The following is a 25,006-nucleotide window of genomic DNA, read 5'->3' on the forward strand; positions in this document are numbered from 1 at the left end:
TAAAATTTTCACTGTGTTAATCTATTCTTTTCCCTAATTCAGTTAACATTCTTATTACTAATGCTTTGATTTCTTTTTCTGTAAATTGTTCATTTCTGTTTCATTTTTTTTTCCTGGTTATTCTCTTGCTATTTCATTTGAGACCAGTTCCTCTGCCTTTTCATTTTACTTTCTCTGTCTCTATGAATTTTGGTGAAATAGTTACCTATTGGGTCTTAAAGGGCTGTCCTTATGTGGGATCGTTCCTGTACAGACTGCATATGCCCAGTGCCCAGTGGTTGGAGAGCTGGATTTGACGTGGATGCCAGTCATGTCTTTCCTCAGGGTATGCTGGCCACTATCACTTTGGTAAGAGGTGGCACTGGAGATGGAGGGGCCAGAGCTGTAGCCGGGTATGAGACGAGGCTTCTCCTCTGCTCAGTGGCCATCACTGCCCTTTCAGGTGTGGGGTCTGATCCCAAGTTGGTGGAGCAGAAGCCCTGAAGGTCAGGCCTGCGCTGACTTTGTTCCCTTTAAGTGTGTGCTTTCCCCTTTCCCAGCACCATGACCCTTGACCTGGAGTGGGGGAGTGCTGAAGCAAGTGGGGCCTGTTTGCACTCTTGGCTTGTTTTGCCTGCAGACAGATTCTAAGCTGCACCACCTTGCAGTTGCCAGCAATTGTTTCTCCCCCTTCACTAAGACACAGCCTTGGGGTCCAAGTCCCCTTTGTCAGCCCCAGCCAATCACACCCCCAGCCTCTGCCACCATTGCCCTGTCATGAAGCCACACCACAGGGCAGGTGGGGCCTCGTGGTCTCAGTGTGTATTGGGAGGTGAGCTGTAGTGGAGTGGCTGCTGTCAGAGTTCTGGGCTGCTTCTGATGCACTGCCTGAGTATGCCAACAGTGGCTGTCGCTGCTCTGCAACCGAGTTACCTCTGAATCCACAGCTGAGCTTTCTCCTGGTCACGTGACCCCCTAGATCCAGTACCACTTGCAACATGGAGTAAGCAGGCCTGGAGCCTTTGCTTGGCTTCGGCTGGGATATGCACTGAGGCAGTCACAGGAAACCCTGCAGCCACTGGATGGTCCTCACTCTGTTCTCTCCTCATTGCCTCATGGGCAAACCAGCATGCACTCTTCTCACAAATGGAGTCCAGGCTTCCCATACCCCTCCAGTTAGTCCCAGCAGTCCTCCAGCCAGCCACGGGCCTGTCTCCCCTGTGTTGGACCGCAAGAGTGAGATGCCCAGTCTGTGGCTTGAACTGCTCACTCCCCAGGGCGGGTCTCCACCTATGTAATCTCTCTTTTCCTCTGTGTCCCCTTTCAGGGGCACAGGTCCCGACCTTATCATGTCTTTTCCCTTCCTACCTGATTGCATGTGGATCTTATAGCCTTTCTTGTATGGGAGTCTTTCTGCCAGTTTCCAGTTCATCTTCAGTGAGAATTGTTCCACACGTAGATGTACTTTTGATGTGTTCATGAGGGGGAAGTGAGTTCCACATACTCCTCCTTGGCCATCTTGATTGATCCTTTGTTCTTTAATTTTTAAAACTCACTTGTAAATTGGCTGGGCCTGGTATTTTCTTTCTGGGAAGATTTTTTTAAAAGAGAGGTTTATATGTGCTTTAGTTTTTTAGTATTTTTATTATAAGGAGTTATGAACACATCAAAAAGTAAACAGAATATTATAGTTAACTCCATGTATCCCTATACCCAGTTCTAACAACTGTCAACCCATGGTCCACCTGCCCCATCCTTACCCCTATCCACTTTGCCCAAGGAAGGCTGGGGATGTTATAGTGAAGGAAATTTAAGACATTTGAATGTCTGCAGACTATTTTTTTAAAAATACAGCCCAAGACCATTATCATGCCTTAAAATAAATAGTTCCTTAATATCAAAGAACCAGTTGGTTTCAAATTTGATGAATGTTATAAAAGGATTTAGTAATATATAAAAATATTTTGTATAAATAATATATTTTAAAATTTATTCATAAATTGTGAATGCACACAGATTGATTTATTTCTTTGAATTAGGATCCAGATACTGTCCAGATATTGTGATTGGTTTGAGATGCCTTTCCAAATAGATAGGTTTTAAAATCTTGTTAATGATTTCTGATTTGATTGGTTATTGATTTCTAACTTAATTTCATTGTGGTGATAGAACGTTATGAGTTATTTCCTTTGAAATGTACCAAGGTTTTCTTTATGACCTGATATACACTCAAGTTTTTAAATATTTCTTGTTTGCTTAAAAAGAATATGTAATTCTCTTATTATTGGTTGTGGAATTTTGTGTTAGTCCATTAAATTAAGCTTTTTAATCTTAATTTCTCACACAATTTTTTTTTTTCTTGGGGAGACCAGGATATGTGTTTTACAGGATTTTTTGTTTCAGTGAGCATCCACGTGGTGTAGTTTAACATATTATTCTCCTCTTTTGCATCTCTGTATTTCCGTGAATTCATAGTTGGATTCAAGCAGTTGATTAGATTAAGACCCGAATTTCTTTTTCCAAGGCTGTTCACTGGTGATGATGTTTCCTTGATCATGAAGCTCATAATAGTTGTCTTCTTTTTTTGTGATATTAGCAGCCATTGATGTTCAATGCCTAGATCCTTTAGTTTATTAAAGAATTTGAATTGATATGCAAATTGTTACTTATTTGGCCAGTGGATGCCTTTTCCGGACCTTTTGGCACAACCCTAAAAGTCTTGGATGACTTTCTTGATATTTGAATGGGAAGATGTTACAAGCTCACCATGTGTATTTCCAGCCCCAGACCTAGAATTGGCCATTTCTCCAAGGAACCTTGATTCCATTTAGGGGGAAACAGTATTTGAAGACAACAATCTGGGATGCTAGGAGTGTGCATTTCTACAGAATGCCTTCGTCATTATTTCTAAACGTTTCAGTGGACAGAACTAGAAAATTTATATTATGTGAGTGTGCACGTTTTTATTTAAAATGAAATACATCATGAGTTTAATCTGATACTTCCAATTCAAATTGAAGACCATAAGGGTAACTTTTTCCCTTTCACGTCTTCCTTCTCAAGAATTCTGTTTTCTCAAGGACATGAGGGATAGGAGGATAAGAATAACCCATATTAATCATTTGCTTTCTTTTTCATCAAGTGATCTCTGAATAGCAATGCTAAAACTACCACTAACAGTATGATCACTGAAAATGAAAAGAATATAGTGATTCACTTCACCTCATTGACTATAGGTGTTCTGGGGTTTTTTAATGTCAGTTTTGATAAATTACTTTTCTTATAGGAATTTTTCCATTTCTTCTAAATTTGCATAGTTACTGACAAAAGCATGTCCTGTGTCCATCTGTATCTTTTAAATCGCTGCTGTCTATGTAGCCATGTTCTTTTTATTCTTAGTGTTATTTATGTGTACTTTCCTTTTCTTCTTGCTTTACCTTATCAGAACTTTGTTGATTTCATTTTAGTCTTTTCAAGGAACAACTTTTGGCTTTATTAATTTCTTAATTTCTCCCCTTCCTTCTCTTTTCTTTGGATGTATTCTGTTGTTCTCCTCCCACTCCCTGCCCCCCAATTTCTTAGGTAGGTCACTTAGCTCATTATTCATTAGCCTTTCTTTTCTAACATAAGCATCTAAGACATTTAATGTGTTGTTACCAATAGCAGTTTGTTATAAACTATAATTATGACAGGATTTATTTTTCTCTGATAGTTTTATGAACTTTAAAAAAATTTTTTATTTTATTTTTTATTTTTATTAATTTATTTTTGGTTGCGTTGGGTCTTTGTTGCTGCGTGTGGGCTTTCTCTAGTTGCATTGAGTGGGGGCTACTCTTCATTGCAGTGCGTGGGCTTCTCATTGCAGTGGCTTCTCTTGTTGCAGAGCACAGGCTGTAGGTGCACTGGCTCAGTAGTTGTGGCACACGGGCTCTAGAGCGCAGGCTCAGTAGTTGTGGTGCATGGGCTTAGTTACTCCGTGGCATGTGGGATCTTCCCGGACCAGGGGTTGAACCCATGTCCTCTGTGTTGGCAGTGGATTCTTAACCACTGTGCCACCAGGGAAGTCCCCTTTTATGAACTTTAGATACCATGTTTTTGTTATCTTCCTAAGGTGACTCCCCTTCCCCCCTTTTAGCAAAGCATTTTGTAGTCTTGGTTATTTCCCCTTATTTACTGTTTACATTACAACTTCATATATAGTATGGATATACCTAGTTTTGCATATTGGGTATGTTTCTGAATTTTTCTTTTCCTTCTTTCTTTCCCTGGTAGTTCTTTCACAAGTCCTCCTTATGTTGTTGAGTTTATTCCCCCCCCTTTTTTTAAAGTTAAGTTTATCAAGGTATAATTTACATACAGTAAAATTCCTTCTTTAGCCTACAATTTTGAGATATGACAAACAGATATAGTCATAAATCCTTCATCACAGTTAAGATACAGAATAATTCCATCGTCCCCAAAGATCTGATCCTCACATTTGATAGTCACCCCTTCTACCGCTCTCTCTATGGTGCCTGTCTTCTCTGCATATTCAGACTAGTTGGTTTTTCTGTGACCTCTGGAAGCTCTCTGAGGAGTTTCAGAAAAGTTTCAATTTTGTAGATTATCTGGGCTTTGTTTTTGTTTAGGGTGGGGATGGACACGTTGGACACGTTATTTTTCTTATCAAGTCATTTGCATTAACACTACCATTTGAATATCTTTCTCTCACATATGTATTTTTTTAATACTCATGTGTATCTTCATTGAAGTTTTATTTAGTGCTAAAATGGTATCTTTCTTCATTTTGTAATTTGTGTTTGAAATCTTTTAAAGTTTAAAGAGTATCATTTTAATGGGTAAGTTTCAAGTTTATGAATTCTCTGGGCTTCTCCCTACTTTCTAGTTCTGTTTTTCAAATTAAATATTAGTATGTGCTATCCTGAGTTTTACTCTACTATTAGAGGATATGTTTTGTTAATATATAATCAAAGGAATGATAGAAAAATTTCATATTAGAAAAGTATATAAGTTTTTGATTTCCAGATTTATTATTCATTTGTACTTATTATTGTAGTGTACCTAGCTAATTTTAAGACCACGTGAAAATTCCTTGATGAATACATCCTTGTACTAAAGGAATTGATTTTTACTACCAAGAAATTATTCATATTGATAAGATCTTGAAAATATTTCATCTGAGCTACTAACATCTCTTGTTTTTTAAAATGTGTTATTATAAATGGTTTATGATAGCTTATTTCTTAACAGATAGCCACAATTTATTGAATTGATTTTAAATGCTGTTGTATTATTTAAATAAATATCTATGTAATATTTCATCATGTTGGAAAATAGTATTGCATATGCTAATCAATTTTACCTTCTCATCACTTTTCATGGACATTAATAGTGGCTCACTAAGTTTTTTTTTTTCTTTTCTTTTTACCTTTCTAGGTTATTTTAGTGTCTGCCAATAAATTGACTCGTTATATAGAACCATGCCAGTTAACAGAAGATTTTGGTGGGAGTCTCACCTATGATCATATGGACTGGTTAAATAAGAGGCTGGTTGGTATATTACAATGAGATAACATGTTATTATATATAAATAAGACATTTTGATGGCTTTTTAATTTTAATCAACTGAAAAGTAGATTGTTTACTTTTTACAAAACTAAAGAAATATAATGCATACCACATGATAGCATAATGCTGGAAGGCATATACTCTGGAGTCGGACTCACAAATATTAGCTATTACTGTTGTCATTAGTAGTAGTATTATAGTCAAAGTTGTAAATGTTTTGAGTTGAATAACAGCAGCATAATTTCCTGAGAGGTAATCTAGTTGATACACCATTTTTTTTATACAGCAGGTTCTTATTAGTTATCTATTTTATACATATCAGTGTATATATGTCAATCCCAATCTTCCAATTCATCCCACCACAACCCCCGCCCACTGCTTTCCCCCCTTGGCATCCATACGTTTGTTCTCTACATCTGTGTCTCTATTTCTGCCTTGCAAACCAGTTCATCTGTACCATTTTTCTAGATTCCACATATATGCGTTAATATACAATATTTGTTTTTCTCTTTCTGACTTATTTCACTCTGTATGACAGTCTCCAGGTCCATCCACGTCTCTACAAATGACCCAGTTTCGTTCCTTATCATGGCTGAGTAATACTCTGTTGTATATATGTGCCACATCTTGTTTATCCATTCGTCTGTTAATGAGCATTTAGGTTGCTTCCATGTCCTGGCTATTGTAAATAGTGCTGCAGTGAACATTGTGGTACATGACTCTTTTTGAATTATGGTTTCCTCTGGGTATATGCCCAGTAGTGGGATTGCTGGGTCATATGGTAATTCTGTTTTTAGTTTTTTAAGGAACCTCCATACTGTTCTCCATAGTGGCTGTATCAATTTACATTCCCACCAGCAGTGCCAGAGAGTTCCCTTTTCTCCACACTCTCTCCAGCATTTGTTAATTGTAGATTTTCTGATGATGTCTGTTCTAACCGGTGTGAGGTGACACCTCGTTGTAGTTTTGATTTGCATTTCTCTGATAATTAATGATGCTGAGCAGCTTTTCATGTGCCTCTTGGCCATCTGTATATCTTCTTTGGAGAAATGTGTATTTAGGTCTTCTGCCCATTTTTTGATTGGGTTGTTTTTTTCTTAATATTGAGCTGTATGAGCTGTTTCTATATTCTGGAGATTAATCCTTTGTCCATTGATTTGTTTGTAAATATTTTCTCCCATTCTGATGGTTGTTTTTTCGTCTTGTTTATGGTTTCCTTTGCTCTGCAAAAGCTTTTAAGTTTCATTAAGTCCCATTTGTTTATTTTTGTTTTTATTTCCATTATTCTAGGAGGTGGGTCAAAAAAGGTTTTGCTGTGGTTTATGTCAAAGAGTGTTCTTCCTATGTTTTCCTCTCTAAGAGTTTTGTAGTGGCCGGTCTTCCATTTAGGTCTTTGATCCATTTTGACTTTATTTTTGTGTATAGTGTTAGGGAGTGTTCTAATTGCATTCTTTGACATATAGCTGTCCAGTTTTCCCAGCACCACTTGTTGAAGAGACTGTCTTTTCTCCATTGTATATCTTTGCCTCCTTTGTCATAGATTAGTTGACTATAGGTGTGTGGGTTTATCTCTGGGCTTTCTATCCTGTTCCATTGATCTATATTTCTGTTTTTGTGCCAGTACCATATTGTCTTGATTACTGTAGCTTTGTAGTATAGTCTGAAGTCAGGGAGTCTGATTCCTCCAGCTCTGTTTTTTTCCCTCAAGATTGCTTTGGCTATTCAGGGTCTTTTGTGTCTCCTTACAGATTTTAAGATTTTTTGTTCTAGTTCTGTAAAAAATGCCATTGGTAATTTGATAGGGATTGCATTGAATCTGTAGATTGCTTTAGGTAGTATAGTCATTTTCACAGTATTCATTCTTCCAATCCAAGAACATGGTATATCTTGCCAACTATCTGTGTCATCTTTGATTTCTTTCATCAGTGTCTTATAGTTTTCTGAGTACAGGTCTTTTACCTCCTTGGTTTTTTCCTAGGCATCTTATTCTTTTTGTTGCAGTGCTGAATGGGATTGTTTCCATAATTTCTCTTGCAGAGTTTTCATCATTAGTGTATAGGAATGCAAGAAATTTCTGTGCATTAATTTTGTATCCTGCAACTTTACCAAATTCATTGATTAGCTCTAGAAGTTTTCTGGTGGCATCTTTAGGATTCTCTATGTGTAGTATCATGTCATCTGCAAACAGTGACAGTTTTACTTCTTCTTTTCCAATTTGTATTCCTTTTATTTCTTTTTCTTCTCTGATTGCTGTGGCTGGGACTTCCAAAACTATGTTGAATAATAGTGGCGAGAGTGGACACCCTTGTCTTGTTCCTGATCTTAGAGGAAATGCTTTCATTTTTTCACCATTGAGAATGCTGTTTGCTGTGGGTTTGTCATATGTGGCCTTTATTATGTTAAGGTAGGTTCCTTCTCTGCCCACTTTCTGGAGAGTTTTTATCATAAATCGCTGTTGAATTTTGTCAAAAGCTTTTTCTGCATCTATTGAGATGATCATATGGTTTTTATTCTTCAGTTTGTTAATATGGTATATCACATTGATTGATTTGTATATATTGAAGAATCCTTGCATCCCTGAGATAAATCCCACTTGATCATGGTGTTTGATCCTTTTAATGTGTTGTTGGATTCTGTTTGCTAGTATTTTGTTGAGGATTTTTGCATCTATATTCATCAGTGATATTGGTCTGTAATTTTCTTTTTTTGTAGTATCTTTGTCTGGTTTTGGTATCAGGGTGATGGTGGCCTCGTAGAATGAGTTTGGGAGTGTTCCTTCCTCTGCAATGTTTTGGAAGAGTTTGAGAAGGATGGGTGTTAGCTCTTCTCTAAACGTTTGATAGAATTCACCTGTGAAGTCATCTGGTCCTGGACTTTTGTTGGAAGATTTTTCCTCACAGTTTCAATTTCATTACTTGTGATTGGTCTGTTCATATTTTCTATTTCTTCCTGGTTCTGTCTTGGAAGGTTATACCTTTGTAAGAATTTGTCCATTTCTTCCAGGTTGTCCATTTTATTGGCATAGAGTTGCTTGTAGTAGTCCCTTATGATGCTTTGCATTTCTGAGGTGTCTGTAACTTCTCCTTTTTCATTTCTGATTTTGATTTGAGTCCTCTCCCTCTTTTTCTTGATGAGTCTGGCTAAAGGTTTATCAGTTTTGTTTATCTTCTCAAAGAACCAGCTTTTACTTTCATTGATCTTTGCTATTGTTTCCTTCATTTTTTTTCCATTTATTTCTGCTCTGATCTTTATGATTTCTTTCCTTCTACTAACTTTGGGTTTTGTTTCTTCTTCTTTCTCTAGTTCCTTTAGGTGTAAGGTTAGATTGTTTATTTGAGATTTTTCTTTTTTCTTGAGGTAAGATTGTATTGCTATGAACTTCTCTCTTAGAACTGCTTTTGCTGCATCCCATAGGTTTTCAATCGTCGTGTTTTCGTTGTCATTTGTCTCTAGGTTTTTAAAATTTCTTCTTTGATTTTTTCAGTGATCTCTTGGTTATTTAATAAGGTATTGTTTAGCCTCCATGTATTCGTGTTTTTTACTTTTTTTCCCCTGTAATTTATTTTTAATCTCATAGCATTGTGGTTGGAAAAGATGCTTGGTATGATTTCAATTTTGTTAAATTTACCAAGGCTTGATTTGTGATCCAAGGTGTGATTTATCGTTGAGAATGTTCCGTGTGCACTTGAGGAGAAAGTGTAATCTGCTGTTTTCAGATGGAATGTCCTATAAATATCAATTAAATCTGTCTGGTCTATTGTGTCATTTAAAGCTTGTGTTTCCTTATTAATTTTCTGTCTGGATGATCTCTCCACTGGTGTAAGTGAGGTGTTAAAGTCCCCCACTATTACTGTGTTACTGTCGATTTCCTCTTTTATAGCTGTTAGCATTTGCCTTATGTATTGAGATGCTCCTGTGTTGGGTGCATATATATTTAGAATTGCTATAACTTCTTGGATTGATCCCTTGATCATTTTGTAGTGTCCTTCCTTGTCTCTTGTAACATTCTTCATTTTGAAGTCTATTTTATCTGATATGAGTATTGCTACTCCAGCTTTCTTTTGATTTCCATTTGCATGGAATATCTTTTTCCATCCCCTCACTTTCTGTCTGTATGCGTCCCTAGATCTAAAGTGGGTCTCTTGTAGACAGCGTATATACGGGTCTTATTTTTGTATCCATTCAGTGAGCCTGTGTCTTTTGGTTGGAGCTTTTAATCCATTCACATTTAAGGTAAGTATTGATATGTATGTTCCTATTACCATTTTCTTAATTGTTTTGGGTTTGTAGGTCCTTTTCTTCTCTTATGTTTCCCACTTAGAGAAGTTCCTTTAGCATTTGTTGTAGAGCTGGTTTGGTGGTGCTGAATTGTCTTAGTTTTTGCTTGTCTATAAAGCTTTTGATTTCTCCATCGAATCTGAATGAGATCCTTGTTGGGTAGAGTAATCTTGGTTGTAGGTTCTTCCCTTTCATCACTTTAAATAGATCGTGCCACTCCCTTCTTGCTTGTAGAGTTTCTGCTGAGAAATCAGCTGTTAACCTTATGGGAGTTCCCTTGTACGTTACTTGTTGTTTTTCCCTTGTTGCTTTTAATAATTCTTCTTTGTCTTTAATTTTTGTCAATTTGATTATTATGTGTCTTGGCGTGTTTCTCCTTGGATTTATCCTCTCTGCACTTCCTGGACTTTGGTGGCTATTTCCTTTCCCATATTAGGGAAGTTTTTGACTGTAATCTCTTTAAATATTTTCTCGGGTCCTTTCTCTCTCTTCTCCTTCTGGGACCCCTATAATGCATTTGAATGAATGTTGGTGCATTTAATGTTGTCCCAGAGGTCTCTTAGGCCTCTTCATTTGTTTTAATTCTTTTTTCTTTATTCTGTTCTGTGGCAATAAATTCCACTTTTCTGTCTTCCAGGTCGCTTATTCGTTCTTCTGCCTCAGTTATTCTGCTATTGATTCCTTCTAGTGTATTTTTCATTTCAGTTATTGTATTGTGCATCTCTGTTTGTTTGTTCTTTCATTCTTCTAGGTCTTTGTTAAACATTTCTTGCATCGTCTCGATCTTTTCCTCTCTTCTTTTTCTGAGGTCCTAGATCATCTTCACTGTTATTATTCTGAATTCTTTTTCTGGAAGGTTACCTATCTCCACTTCATTTAGTTGTTTTTCTGGGGTTTTATCTTTTTCCTTCATCTGGTACATAGTCGTCTGCATATTCATTTTGTCTGTCTTTCTGTGAATGTGGTTTTCATTCCACAGGCGTCAGGATTGTAGTTCTTCTTGTTTCTTCTGTCTGCCCTTGATACACCATTTTCAGAGAGGATATTTAGACATTAATTTGAGTTGAAAAGCAGTTTGACAGGTTAAGGTTTTCATTTCTGAAAATATATCTTCTTTTTCAGGGCAGATTTTGGAAATTTGCCACTCTGTATAATATAGTATTGTTTAATCGAACTGCCTGGGACTAAAAGAAAAACCTTAAAATTTACTCACATTAGATTATATGCTAATTTTTTTGAAAAATAATGAACTTTTGGATATTTGAGAATGGATAACCAGTTCTGTTTTCACCATATTTGAACAGTGATATCAAACAAATGAGTGTCTATTTTATTCTAAGCAGACTTGCCCAAATCCCTTTTTTGAAATATTTTAAGAAATCATGTTAAGATTATAACTAATTTATTTTTATGCTACTTGCTTATATATAAAACTTTTAAAGCATTAACATGCAATCAGAATGATTAATAGAATAACATAAAGAAAAGTTCTTTAACTGGAATTAGAGGGTTAGAACTGGTCTGAATAATGTTCATGTAGTTAAAACTGTTGTTGTACACGTATTTCTCATGGGAACAGGAATAAATATAAACTTGTCTCAGGAATAAAAATAATTTCTTAATGTGTTTAAATAAAAAAAATTCTTTATCCATTAAAACTATTCATTGTTTTAGGAAGCAGTTTTGTCTTCATTGTTTTAATTGTTTTAATTTTGTCTTCATTGTCTGCATTGTTTATGCTGTGTGGTCTGGTGATTAAAGTGTAGTAAGTGAGCTCCAGAGAGGGAACCAGAATCCTGCTTGACTAATTCTGTTGCTCTTAGTTGAAAATCCTTATGTACATATCAACTTTTAAGATCGTCCTTAACATGTTAATAAAATCTCATACTTTAGGTTTTTGAGAAGTTTACAAAGGAATCTACATCATTATTAGATGAACTTGCTTTGATTAACAATGGAAGTGATAAAGGAAATCAGCAAGAGAAAGAAAGGTAAGTGTCTAGTGTCCTACAATTACACCTTTGCAAAACTATGATTAGTGTGTTAAAAGATAGCCTCTGTTGTTAATGCAAGCCAAGAGAACTAAGGTAAGCAAGCCTGCATTCAATCAAACTTCGCCTATAAAAGTTGTGTTAAATTTATTTTTTAATACTTGAGAATTTGCTTTACATATAAAATTTATTGATTTGAATCCAGGTTTCTTTACAGAAGACTTTTAATTTTGTTGAATAATAATATATTTACCTTTTTCTGCCACTGTGTAAAATAATTATTTTTCAAGAACATGTTTTCAGAATGAAACAATTTTCTGCCTTTTTAGAGTTTTACTTTGCTTGTAAAGAATATGGAAAAGGTTGCAGCTTGAAATAAAATCATTATAACCTTATTTAAATATATTAGCACTTAAATGCCTATCTTGTAGAACTCCTACACCCTTGTGAAATATGTGATATTCATGAGTTTAACTTCGAGAATTTAGTATTTTATGACACTGGATCTAATTGTAACTACCTAGATTTATCATTTTACAGATTTCCATTGAACTTTTCAACCTCAACAGTTTTCAGACCAATTTCCTTTCCCCAGGTAAAAAGTACTGTAGGAAGCAAATTAATCCTCAATAACAAAGTAGTCACTAGGCAGTAATTTTTCATTAGGAAATTTGAAAGGATCAGCACTCATCCTTGTCTATCTCTTTTGAATCTGACCTTGAAAATACAATGGAACCTTGATAGAATGCATCTTGTTATTCCATGAATCCAAATATAGTCATAGACCAGTTAACTGAGATAATAATATAGGAGGGATGTGAGAAGGTCATAGTTTAACACCAAATCTTGATTTAAAACAAAGTAAAAATATGAAAACAAATGGTTTGAATATAAATCTAAAGTTACAACAAACATTTAGGAACATGACTATCTTATAGATAGAGGCCATATAAAAATGTAAATAACAGTTTTACATATATGTAAATATGTGAGTGTGTGTATAGACATCACACACACACACACTTATATACTATGGAATTGAAAATATCACACAAGTTACTTGACAAAAATTTGCCAAACCTCTTGCTTTCTGAGTAGTCCAGCAGGGTAAGTCTGGTGTTTCTCAAAATCATGTTCTCCAGGAAAGACATCCTAAGAAGGTACTGGTAGAAGATGAATTCATGGTCATAGAGTTTAATGCTGTTTACTATGTTTCCTTCTCTGGGAATGACTGTAAACATTTACAGATTACATGTTCTGAGAAAGTGTTGCAGTAAAGAAACCTGTTTAATTGCTTTCTTAAAATTTCCCGTACTTACATGACAGTGGAACCCCATCTTCTCTACTCAGGAGTATCTCATTCAGTGTTTTGGGAAACACTGGGAAACAATGGTTTGTGTGACTACATGAAGTGTCAAGTGAAATCTTGTATTTGCCAATCCCTCCCTAAGGAACTCAAGTGTTATTACTCAGTCTCTTTTAAACCCCACACAATGAAGTCCCTCTTGCAAATTTTCATCACCTTCTTTGTGTCAGTCCTCAGGAAGCATCTGGGCTATACAAGAGGTGAAGGCCTAGACCAGCTGACAAAAATGAAAGGTATAGAGCAAGACCTGTCAGTTACAGTAGCAAGGCCCTAGGCTTTGATTTGCCATGTACTCTATCTTTCCTTCATATTCTCCACTTTCCATATATGTTTAAGAAAATAAAGCCCATAGTCCAGCTGCAAATGAAACATAATTAGTACATGAAGAGTGTACATCTGCTAGGGTACACATACATACGAATATCAAGATTGCTATAGATAAGTAAACTTTGGATTGGAGGATGGCTGCACACAATTTTAATGTTAACATTTCTGAGTTATTATATTATAGTGACAGATTTCAGTTTGAAGCAGATATCCAGTGGAAAAATAATAAAATGGATTCCTTTGATATACTTGAAATAATACTGTAGTTAATAACGATAAATTATATTTTTCCAAGTAGTATATTTTGTGATTTATCACATAGATACTTCTTTGGCTAATAGTGTTTAATTATCTCTAATGGGTTTCCTGATGCTTAAGAGAAATTAGCCTGGTAGGACAGTATGCTTCAGATTTTCATATTTGTATGCCCCTGTTTTGGTAAGTATATGTAAAGGATTTTTTTAAGTTATATAAATGGAAATACATATAGTTTTTAAAAAATACTCTTTTGGTGCTTGCCAGGTCTGTGGATTTAAACTTTCTTCCATCAGTTGATCCTGAAACTGTTCTTCAGACAGGTAAGATGAAAAAACATATTTATCAGTGATAATCATAATCCATTAAACCAACCATACATTAATTGGCTCATGAAATAAACATTGATTTGAGTATGGATTATGTTGTAGAAACTCAAGAAGTGTTTCAAACTGCTCTTTGGTTTAACCTAAGAATGTGTTAATAGACTCTACAATATTAAAAATTATTAATAATGATCAATTATCTTGAAATATTTGAATTTGAATTTATTTCTTTATCTATAACATGAAGATAAAAATTTCTGTTTGATGGGTTTGCTATGAGGATTATTGAATATGCATTATGTTTCTAGCATTGTATTTTTATGTATTTTCATATTTCATTCTTCTAAGTACTTCTAAGTACTTATCCTTGAGATAATTAGTATTATTTTCTCTACTTGAGGAAGCCAAGGCTTAGAGATATTAAAAAACTTGTTCAAGATCAAATAACTATTAAGTTCTACCACCATAGCACTAAAAAAATGTCTAAATCCAAAGCCACTAGTTGTACTGTTTTACAATCATCTGTGTAAAAACACTTAGCACCTTGCAGTGGCCTTGCACGTAGTGTGTGTTCAGTGCTGCATGGTTTGTATATTCCAGCCAAATAGCTTTAGTAGTAGTTTCACAGATTCTAGAGAACACATTGGAATTCTTTTAAATGAAAATACCTTAATTTTATATCTAATATATTTTTCTAATAGGGCATAATTCTAATCCTACTGCATGGCAGGTACTATTCTAAGGCACTTTATGTATGCTAACTCATTTATCCTTCACCACAACCCACTGAAGGAGGTACTGTTGTCATCCCAATGTTAAGACGGGGAAACTGAGGTATTAAAAAGTTTAGTAACTTAGGCAGATTAAACAACTAGTAATGCTAGATTTGGGACTTTAACCAAGGCAGTTTGGTTTTGAAGTATGGTCTTTGAAATCATTATGTGGTGCTGCTTCTCTAATGTAAATGGTATCCACAAGGAAAACATTAAAGGTAATAGTCATCAAAGGAGAAAAATATATATATTCTGATCTTAATGACTTTTATGGAAATATATATATAAAGAATACGAATGTGTGTGTGTATATATAGAAAGACTTTCCATAAGTCTTCAAAACAGGTGTTCTTCCAATTATAAAGTGTAATAAAAAGTAAAGAAATAAATTCTGAATATCTTTATTGTATCGATTCAGTTTTCCTGAGTTTTTTCAGTATGATTTAGGTCTTACTTCCTGAAAAAACAAAGAAATAATTGTAATCTGTGAATTACTGCATGTTTAGAAGGTACAAGAGACTTGTCAGTAAAAATATTGCTTTAGATTCAAAACTTAGTTCCATGTTTATATTTAACATTTTAAAAGCTGCTTAAGCCATTGAATTAAGGAACTTGTTACATTTGCATTTTAGAATTATCTTTATATGTCACTAAGTCCTGTTAAATATGCTGTTGACTCTTAAAGTAGGGATAGAAAGAGTATAAAATGGGGACGTTTAAAACAATCTTGGATATTCTTCAGATATTGGAAATGCCTCCAAATCATAATAAAACTTGTTTCTATTATTTAAAGCCATTTAAGTTTAGGACATTTTCTTGAATAGAGATGAAGAGAAGAGAATTTAAATATCTGCATATTTTGGGTTCCTTAATGATAATTGGAATAGTATTATCCTAGAAAAACAATTTGCAATTTATTCACTTTAAAAAAATTTTTTTTTTTTGGTGGAAAGAATAGTTTTCTTTGTTTTGGATGCCGGCAACTGGGGGGTAGGGCAGACTCCTGTCCAGAGGCCAACAACTCCCTCCTCCCCCACTGACGATCAGTGGGCAGGAGCTATTACAGACGGAGGGAGGGAGCTACATGCAGAAACAGCACAGTCAGCTCTGACAGTCATCTTGAAATTGGTCATCAGTGGTCTGACCAGCGTCATCTTATAAAATTGTTAATGTTATACTTATAGCTTTAGATGTTGCACATTCTATAATTTTAACTTCTTGTGCATGAGTGATTTTCTCCACGAGTTTGCTGTAATCAAATAACATTGAATGCAGTTCTTACATTAGTGTGGCCCCTCATGATTCACAGTTAATATGTTGTAGAAATTTATATAAATAGAGATTATTTAAATGTTATTTTCTACCAGTAGTAAAGACTTTCTCCCTTTAATCATACATTTGTTACACACCAACATTTCTTTTAGGTGCTATGATTAAGGTTATGGATTAATAGTGAAATCCTACAACATAACGCTTAGTATTGATTAGGACTATCAGACAAAACATACTAATTAGTACCATCAGACAGAAATCCCAGATTGTAATTGTACTCTACAGAGAAATGGTTGGCACAATGTCCTAGGGAGTGAATCCACCAATAACAAGAATGTGATAGATAGAAAGATAGGTCTAGAGAGTATGGCATATATAGTATATATGACACAGATCTTCCTCAACTTACAATGTGATTACATCCTGATAAACCCATCATAAGTTGAAAATATCATGTTGAAATGCATTTAATACAACCTAAAGTACCGAACATCATAGCCTAGCCTAGCCTACCTTAAACGTGCTCAGAACACTTACAGTAGACTACAGTTGGGCAAAATTATCTAAAACAAAGCTATTTTATAATACAGTGTTTAATATCTTGTGTAATTTATTGAATAATGTACTGAAAGTGAAAAACAGAACAGTTGTATGAGTACAGAATGGTTGTCAGTATATCAGTTGTTACCCTCATGATCATGTGGCTGACGAGGAGTTGCAGTTCACTGCTGCTGCCCAACATCACAAAAGAGTATCGTACTGCATATTGCTAGCCCAGAAAAAGAAAAAATTCAAAATCTGAAGTACGGGTTCAACTGAATGCACCATCATAAAGCCGAAAAATTGTAAATCAAACCATCGTTAAATCGGGGACTGTCTATATATGATAGAGCTATGATATATGACATAGTATATATCCATATGTATATGTACGCATGCAGTTTTCCTATTTATATGTATATAAATTGAGAAATTGCATTTCAGTACTTAAGACCTGGTAGGTAAATATATAGGCAGATACGTTCTAAAAATAAGGGATTAGAATTGAGAAGATTGAGAAGTAAGATTTGTATTTCTTTATGGATATTAATTATAAGTATCTTTCCTTCTTAAAGGACATGAATTGTTATCCGAATTACAGCAGCGTCGATTTAATGGCTCAGATGGAGGGGTCTCGTGGTCTCCTATGGATGATGAACTGCTTGCACAGCCACAGGTTATGAAATTATTAGATTCACTGCGAGAGCAATATACCCGCTACCAGGAAGTTTGTAGGCAACGTAGTAAGCGTACACAGTTAGAAGAGATTCAACAGAAGGTGATGCAGGTAGGTGTCTGATTCCAACATATTAAACTCTTTTTAAAATCTAAATTTTTTTGTGTCTGTGTGTAATTTCTACTCTGTACCTGATTTTATACTAAGCCTTATTTACATTATATAGAGAACTTTAGAAATGTCAAACCAGACTCTCAAACTATTTTTACAATTAGTATTTGCATTTAAATTATATTATTTCTACAGTGATGACATTGACATTCAGCTTACTCTATCAGAATTTCAAAAATAACTAGCTGTTGGAAACATCACTTGTGGTCTCTGTATTCTTGGAATAAATAACATTTTATTATTGACCTTAGATTTATTTTAAATTTCTAATAACTTAAGTTTTTTTGTTGTTGTTCTTAATTTGGGCATTATGAAGAGTTTTTGTATCCTAGCAAAATGTTAATGTGTAATATAAGTAATTATAATATTAAGTTTCCTTATTTTATGATACGGATAGAAAACTTTAAGTATATTTAATTCTTATGAATTTTTAGTTCCTTTTAAAATTGATTTTTATAAGTAGGTTAAAAATGCTAAAAATCGATACTAAGGAAGACATTTCTGTATTTAGACTACATTCTGGATTTTGATCTGTTGAATTATTAAGAAGTAAATCTTAAATATTTCACTTTAAAAATCCAGATTAGAAGTGTCCCAAAGTTTTTAATCTAGATTCATTCATTAGATAAGTATTTGTTAAGTACTTATTATATAGAAGGCATTGTGCTTTTTCTACAGGATATAAAGGTAAACTTGGGTTTTGCTACATTAAACTTAAGTGGGGGGAAAGTGTTAGGTGTCACAAGGGAATGCCTGAAGTGCTGTGGGCATTCAATGGAAGGATTATTCCTCTGGTTCCAGGTGATCTCGGAAGACTTAGTGGAAAGAGGTGGTGCTTGAGCTTGTCCCCAAGAATGTGTAAGACTTCACCAGGCACCTCCTTTAGGTTTTAAAGGAGAATTGGCATTCTGTGGAGGAGAAAGAATAGCATGAATAAACAATAACATGAAATCCCAAGTTCTATTGAAGAAAAAGGCAGCAGTAGGCACCAGGGAAAGTGTTTGGCCTTTGAGTCATGGAACATAATCAGTGAGCATGCTCTGAATCCCAGTTCTTCCACTTATTTGCTGTGTGATCATGGTCACATTATTCACCCACCTGAGCCTCAGTTGGACTTCCTTCTTTCTTTTTTCCCTTCTTCTCTTTCTCTCTCTTCCTTCTTTCTTTCATTACATAAAACAGGGGTAACAGGACCTCTTTTGAAAGGTTTGTTGAAAGAACCCAGCACTCAGCTAATGCTAGCTATTATATTTGTTCCCATTGAACTAGATTGTAGCCTAGAATTCTAGTTCAGCTGTTGGAAAACTTGTTCTGTAAAGGGCCACATAGTAAATGTTTAGGCTTCTTGGACCATACAGTTTTTCTTGAACCCGTGGCTATTTAACTACCATTGTAATGCATAGTCATTATGTAAACAAATGTGTTTGCCTGTGTTTCAGTAAAACTTTATTTATAAAAATAGGTGGTAGGCTAGAATTGGCCTGTAAGCTGTAGTTTGCTGACCCCTGACTAGAGCATCAGGGTGTCATGGGGAAAAAGGCTTGAAAGGAGGGAAGGAGTTGGATCCTGGAAGATCTTGAATTCCAGGCAACAGGATTTAGGCTTTATCTCATGATAACTACATAGAAACTGAAGATTTCTGAGCATATGTTAATTATATATAATTTTTTCTACATAATATATTCATAAATTAAAGATAGCTTATATTAAACTCAGGTAAACTTTAGTTAAATAGCTTGAGAGTATCTTTGAAAACCATAAAGATGGAATAGCATAGTGGTATACAAGTACCCCAGTAACCTGGGTCCACTCTCTTCTGCCACTTTCAAGTTTGTTCTTGGGAAGGACGTATACTCCTCTATGCCCTAGCTTCCTCCTCAGTAAAGTGAGGAAAACAATAACAATAATAATAATAATAATAATACCTACTTAATAGGGCTGTTACAAAGATTAAGAAGATAATTTTAATAAAATGTTTAACTTGGCACATATGAGTTTTTATTAGTATTATCTATTATTTGCTCACTCGTTAAAGAAATGAGTATCTACAATAGTGTGACATTGTGCTCGGTGGAATGTAATGGTGAGTAACAACAGACAGGGTGTCCCGCCTTTTGGTGCATGGCTGCATAACTACACAAATAGTTGTAAAATTGCAACCACTCAAGTCCCAAGGAGAGTGGAGGGAGGAAGGGTGAGAAAGAAGACAGTATCAGAGATGAAGCATTTTTCTGGCTTGCAAGACTTAATGGATGTTGGTGTTGTCTAATTAGGGAAATTGGACAGGTTTGGGTTTACATGCAGATGGAAAAGGTATGGAAAATCATGAGTTTGGTTTTAGACATGGTGAATTTCAGGAGACTTTGAGACATCTAAGAGAAGATATATAAAGGTAGTCCCAAACAGGTCCAGAAATGAGAAATCTGAGCTGGTGACATACTTGTTTGTCATTTGTGTATGAATGGTAATTAAAGCATTGATGTGGGCGAGAATTTCCCAAGGAAAGAGCTGATAGTAGATGAGAAGAGGGCTTTGTAACTGAGCTTTGAGAAACTCCAGCATTTAATGACAAGATAGAGTAGCATACTCCTGCAGAGAAGGCAGTGGAGGATTGGCCAGAGATGAAGAAGGAAAGTGTGAAGAGCTCTGTGTCCTGGAAGTCAAAAGAAGAAAGCATGTCAGGGAAGGAGTTGGGAACCCTGTCGAATGCTGCTGGAAGATTGAAAAAGAGGAAAACTTAACATGTTCACTAAGAATCCACAAGGTCAAGGTCGTTGGTGATCCCAGGGTATGGAGTAGCAGGGCCAGTAGCACATTGGAGTGAATTCAGGAATGAAAGTGAGGTGTGGTGAAGGAGACGTGGAGTGTAGGGAACTTGCTGAGAATTTTGTCTCTGAAGGAAAGATGAGAAACAGAGCAGTGCCTAGAAGTGAGGGTGTATTAATTTGCTAGGTCTGCTATAACAAAGTACTACAGACTAGGGGACTTAACAATAGAAATGTATTTCCTCATTTTTCTGGAGGCTAAAAGCCCAAGATCAAGGAGTTAGCAGGGTTGATTCCACCTGAGGGCAGTGAGGGAAGGATCTGTTCCAGGCCTCTCTCCTTGGCTTACTGATGCCTTCTCCCTATGTCTTCATATCATCTTCCCTCTATACCTGCCTGTGTCCAAATTTCCTCTCCTTTTAAGGACACCAGTCATATTAGATTAGGGCCCACTTTAATAACCTCATTTTAATTTAAGTGCCTCTTTAAAGACCCTGTCTTCAAATAAATATGGTTACATCCTGAAGCACTGGGAGTTAGGACTTGAGCATATGGGGAGTGTGGGAACACAGTTCAGCCCACAGCTGGGGTCAAGTGTAGTTTATTTTTGTTAGTTTGTGTTTGTAATATGGAAAACTGAGAGGCTTAAATTCTAGGGGGGAAGTATATGTTTGGAGGGAGGAGTTGAACGTGGAAGAGAGAATAATTAATACTATCAAGTTCGTGACAAGGTGGAAGTGAATGGACTCCAAAGCAGAGCTGAAGGGATTAGCTTTAGAATGGAGGAGGGAGAACTCTTCCTTTGTAACAGGAGGGAGATGGTAGGATGATCCAGAGTTGCCTCCATATATATAAGTCAGGCATCAAGAAGATGAAGTAGTTCTTGAGTGATTAGGTTTTTTTGTTGTTGTTTTTTGTTTGTTTGTTTTTAAGTAAGAGACAAAGGGAATCTCTTTGTTGGTGGAGGTTTGGAGGCAGGACGGGGATGGGGAGGGCAGTAGTTAAAGAGGGTTAGAGGTTTAAATGGTGTGGAAATGATTCAAAATTTTCATTTTGGGGATTGGAAGAGTGAAATTACCATGGAAGTGTAGATGTATTTTTAGATAGTGCTGATCTTGAACTTATGGTGGAAACATTCTGGCCTGTTACGTGACCCTGTCAATTCATGGCTGGCTGTTGATGTGCAGGCACCAGAGGACGTGGGTGATGGGATTCCCCCAGCATTTGTGCTTTGCTATGTGACATCAGGGGCAAAGGAGTTAATGTATTGACATGCATTTTTGAAATGATGGACCAGCTCAACTGGATAAAGAATAAAGAAACTAGAGAAAGGAGATGATGATGATACTTATAATGATGGTGGTGATGGTCATGAGATTATTGTTAAAAACAAATAAACCTCATTACAATTCAATTTTCTTTATAAACGTTACATGTGAATTGGTTAGAGCATTAATATTCATCAGGTGATGGTTTCTACACTGTTTTTCACAGGTCACATTTTAGGGAAAGTTCTATTTCTCTTGCCAAAATGATTACTTAAGTTTAGCTATTTAGTAACATATATTGATCAGGTCTGCACACACAGAATATAAACTACCATCTTCAGTCTTGCAAATTTGGGGAAAATGAAATTTTTTGATGTTTATGTAAAGATAATCATAAAGTTGACTACCTCTGCTTGTGTAAAATTAATGAAAGTTGAAATTTTCCACATCTCTTTTTTTACTGATTTATCACTGAAAACAGAACATAATGAAAAAGAAACCAATAGCTCTAATAGATAAACTATATGGTAATAACCATTGTAGTTGTCAGCCATTTATTCCCCACAGTTCAGATCGGTAGCATTAGACTTCACGTGGAATGCAGAAGTTCTCCATGTTGCTGCCGCTACATTTAAAAATCAGATTTCACGTACTTCTGGATAGGAGATGATGCCACTTCACTGAAATAAGCTATCGCTATTCTCATTATTTATTGTGGCAGTAATTTCTGCCAGCATTGCAAATGTTATTTCTAGAATCATCCATGTGATTTTCTTCCTTTGTAGAAAGGAACCATAGATGCAAAATAGGATAACTCTGAGTTGCTAAAGTATACAGCTGGAGGCTGTGATCCCAGTTCTCCATATTCTTTCTTCTGGTCAGATGCTTGACATCTGCTTGATATGCCCTTCTACCTGGTTTGACCTAACATGCTTCTAGATATTCTCTCATGCAGTCTTTAGAAATCAGCCTGGCCAGGAAAAAATGATGGATAGTCACATGCATTTTTGGCCTCTGCAAATATTTGTCATGGTGGATTCTAAGAGCACATCTCCAAGGTTATACTTTGCATATAAATGTAACCGTTTGAGAGGTCACATTGATATGGATTGTGCATGAAACTGTTTTTGCAGTAAGTTAATATTCAGATTGACTGATGAGCAAGATGTCCTGATTGAAATTAAGTTTTATAACCCAGTTTGGCAAACCACCATCATTAATGCATTTAAATAGATTTATTTACTGGGGTATCAACCTCAATTTGCATCATTTTTATTAGAAATAGTCATACATTTATGGTGTTTACGTTACTGATGTTGCATTCTAAGGGACGTTACTTTCAGCATACGTTAAAACTATATGTACACTTGACTGTGTAACTGTTTTTGTGTGTGTGTGTGCCAAGGAGATGTCTTTGCTTTATTTAAAATGTATTTTTAAATTTATAACTCTTTGAAAGTTCCCTGCTAATGAATTGTTTTTCCCCAGTTATCATGATTTATATTAACCTGCCTCTTTTGTTTCTACCGTTTAAAAGTTTTCTAGAGTTTCAAAGTTTAAATTTTAAATAATGTTGCCTTACGTTTTTAAAAATAATATATAACACATTAATTAGTTAAAATGTCTGAGTTATTTTCATTCCACCCTTATTTTTAGAATTTAGACATTTTTAGTGAAATAATTTATTATATTAATTGTTTAAAATACTTAAATGCCGTTGTATATCTGTTTCTATATTCATATTCATAATACATAGTAATCAGTGAGAAGCAATTGAGTCCCCCAAAGGGAATGGAAACTTGTTTCAAAGTGTTTACATGAGCTTTCTTAAAACTTACTCTTTTTATTTCCATTTTTTAAAAGCATAGACTAAAAACACTTAGTTCGGGGATTAAAAAACATATGGGTTTTACTGTAAAATGCAGATGTGAGACATAGTTTATAAAGAGTGAATAAATAGAAGGAGCTAGACTTTTTTCTTCAGAAAAAGTGGGGAAAGCAAAGAGGCTAACAGCTATTGGTATCATCTACTGTGCTTAAGTGTCTTATGTATAATGACTGTATAATCCTGACAAGAGCCCTGTACAGTAGGTAGCATTAACACCATTTCAAAGGTGATGGACCAAAGTCTTTCAACTCCTAGGGGCAGAGCCAGAATTTCAGAGTCATGCCTAGTGCTTCCTTAAGACCGAACTGCTCATCTGTCTCTTTTGTGAAAGAGTGATACTTTCCACAGGCTAGCAGAGACAAACAGGATCCTAGTACCCTGCCCCTCCAAATATAGCTCATACAAAAGAGTAAAGCAGAAAAAGTGGAGATGTTGAGGAGCAAAGCATTGTATTCTAAAGAGTACCTGGCAGTAGAGGTTTGCAGATGAATTTAGGACTCTGAAAACAGAATTTAGCAAAGAAAATCATAGCAGTTAGGCTATTCCAGTGAGTCAAAAATAATACTTGGACTTTTTTGTTTTTGAGTTTTTGCTCTTTAGTATTAAAACCTTATAAAGAGAAGGTGGAAGCTAAGAATATATTAATATTTAAGATACTAGGACATAAATGGGCTCACACATAAAGAGAGAAATCCCAAAAGATCATGTACTGTTAGTAAGCAAACATTTGCAATTTATTCATTCTCACTAATATTTAGAAATACACCTGAAGAGATTTCTGTTTTAAACTTGGTGGAAGTATTTTAGAAGTAATAGTCAGCCATGTAGGGGGCAAAACTAAAAGCAGAAAACCTGGTTGGGAGGCTACCACAAGGATCTAGGTAAGGCCTGAAGTAGGCTTAGAACAGGTTTATTTTGAAAGTCAAAACAACAGGATTCCAGGGGTATCAGATATGCAGGGTGTAAAAGGAAAAAAAGAAGAGTCAAGAATGACTCTAAGGGTTTTTGGTTTGAGAATATTGCTCTAAATTATAACTCTAAAACGCATAATTTATAATAATGCTCTTTAAAGTATTCTCATTATGTAGGCAGTTTCAAAATTAAAAAGAAATAATGAGAATAATCACAAGAATGTCATCTTTATTTGAATTCGTTTGACAACTAGAAATCAATAGTGTAAGTTCAAACAGATCAAAAGCATCCAACCCCTTGGAAATGAAAAAATAACTCATTTTAAAAAATGGATCAAAAGAAAAATAAACAGTTCAGTAGAAAACTTAAAACCAAAATCATCAAAATCTATAGCGTGAGATGAATCTTGAAAGATGAAAAAGAGGTCACGAAGAGAAGGGGCTCAAAAGATTTCAGGCAGGAGGACAACCCATGTTGAAGCAAGACTAGTGAGAGAACATGGCGCCCTTGGGGAGCACTAAAAGTTCAACGTGGGCTTGGTTAAAGAAGGAAATGGTGAAGGATAGGCAGGGCCCCATCATCCATGGCATTGTATGGCCATGCCAGATAGCCACATTTCATCACGAATGTAATGCAGAACCAGTATAGGAT

At 35.4% G+C, this 25,006-nt stretch overlaps 1 protein-coding gene and 1 long non-coding RNA gene across 7 annotated transcripts in view; one reads left to right on the forward strand and one right to left on the reverse strand.

Moving 5' to 3' along the window:
* Positions 1–25,006, reverse strand: part of LOC309631341 — a 780,796-nt gene that overhangs the window by 645,003 nt on the left and 110,787 nt on the right. The window lies entirely within an intron of this gene.
* The window catches only part of SESTD1 (SEC14 and spectrin domain containing 1), a 210,043-nt gene that overhangs the window by 160,457 nt on the left and 24,580 nt on the right, over positions 1–25,006 (forward strand). For all 6 annotated transcript variants that reach the window (XM_082397524.1, XM_082397528.1, XM_082397525.1 and 3 more), the window contains 4 exons: positions 5,416–5,529; positions 11,719–11,816; positions 14,032–14,087; positions 17,251–17,462. In XM_082397524.1, coding sequence (XP_082253650.1) covers positions 5,416–5,529; positions 11,719–11,816; positions 14,032–14,087; positions 17,251–17,462 — 480 coding nt within the window. The remainder of the gene's footprint in view (positions 1–5,415; positions 5,530–11,718; positions 11,817–14,031; positions 14,088–17,250; positions 17,463–25,006) is intronic.

Source organism: Balaenoptera borealis (genome assembly GCF_965194805.1).
Source record: "Balaenoptera borealis genome assembly, chromosome: 6".
NCBI lineage: Eukaryota > Metazoa > Chordata > Mammalia > Artiodactyla > Balaenopteridae > Balaenoptera > Balaenoptera borealis.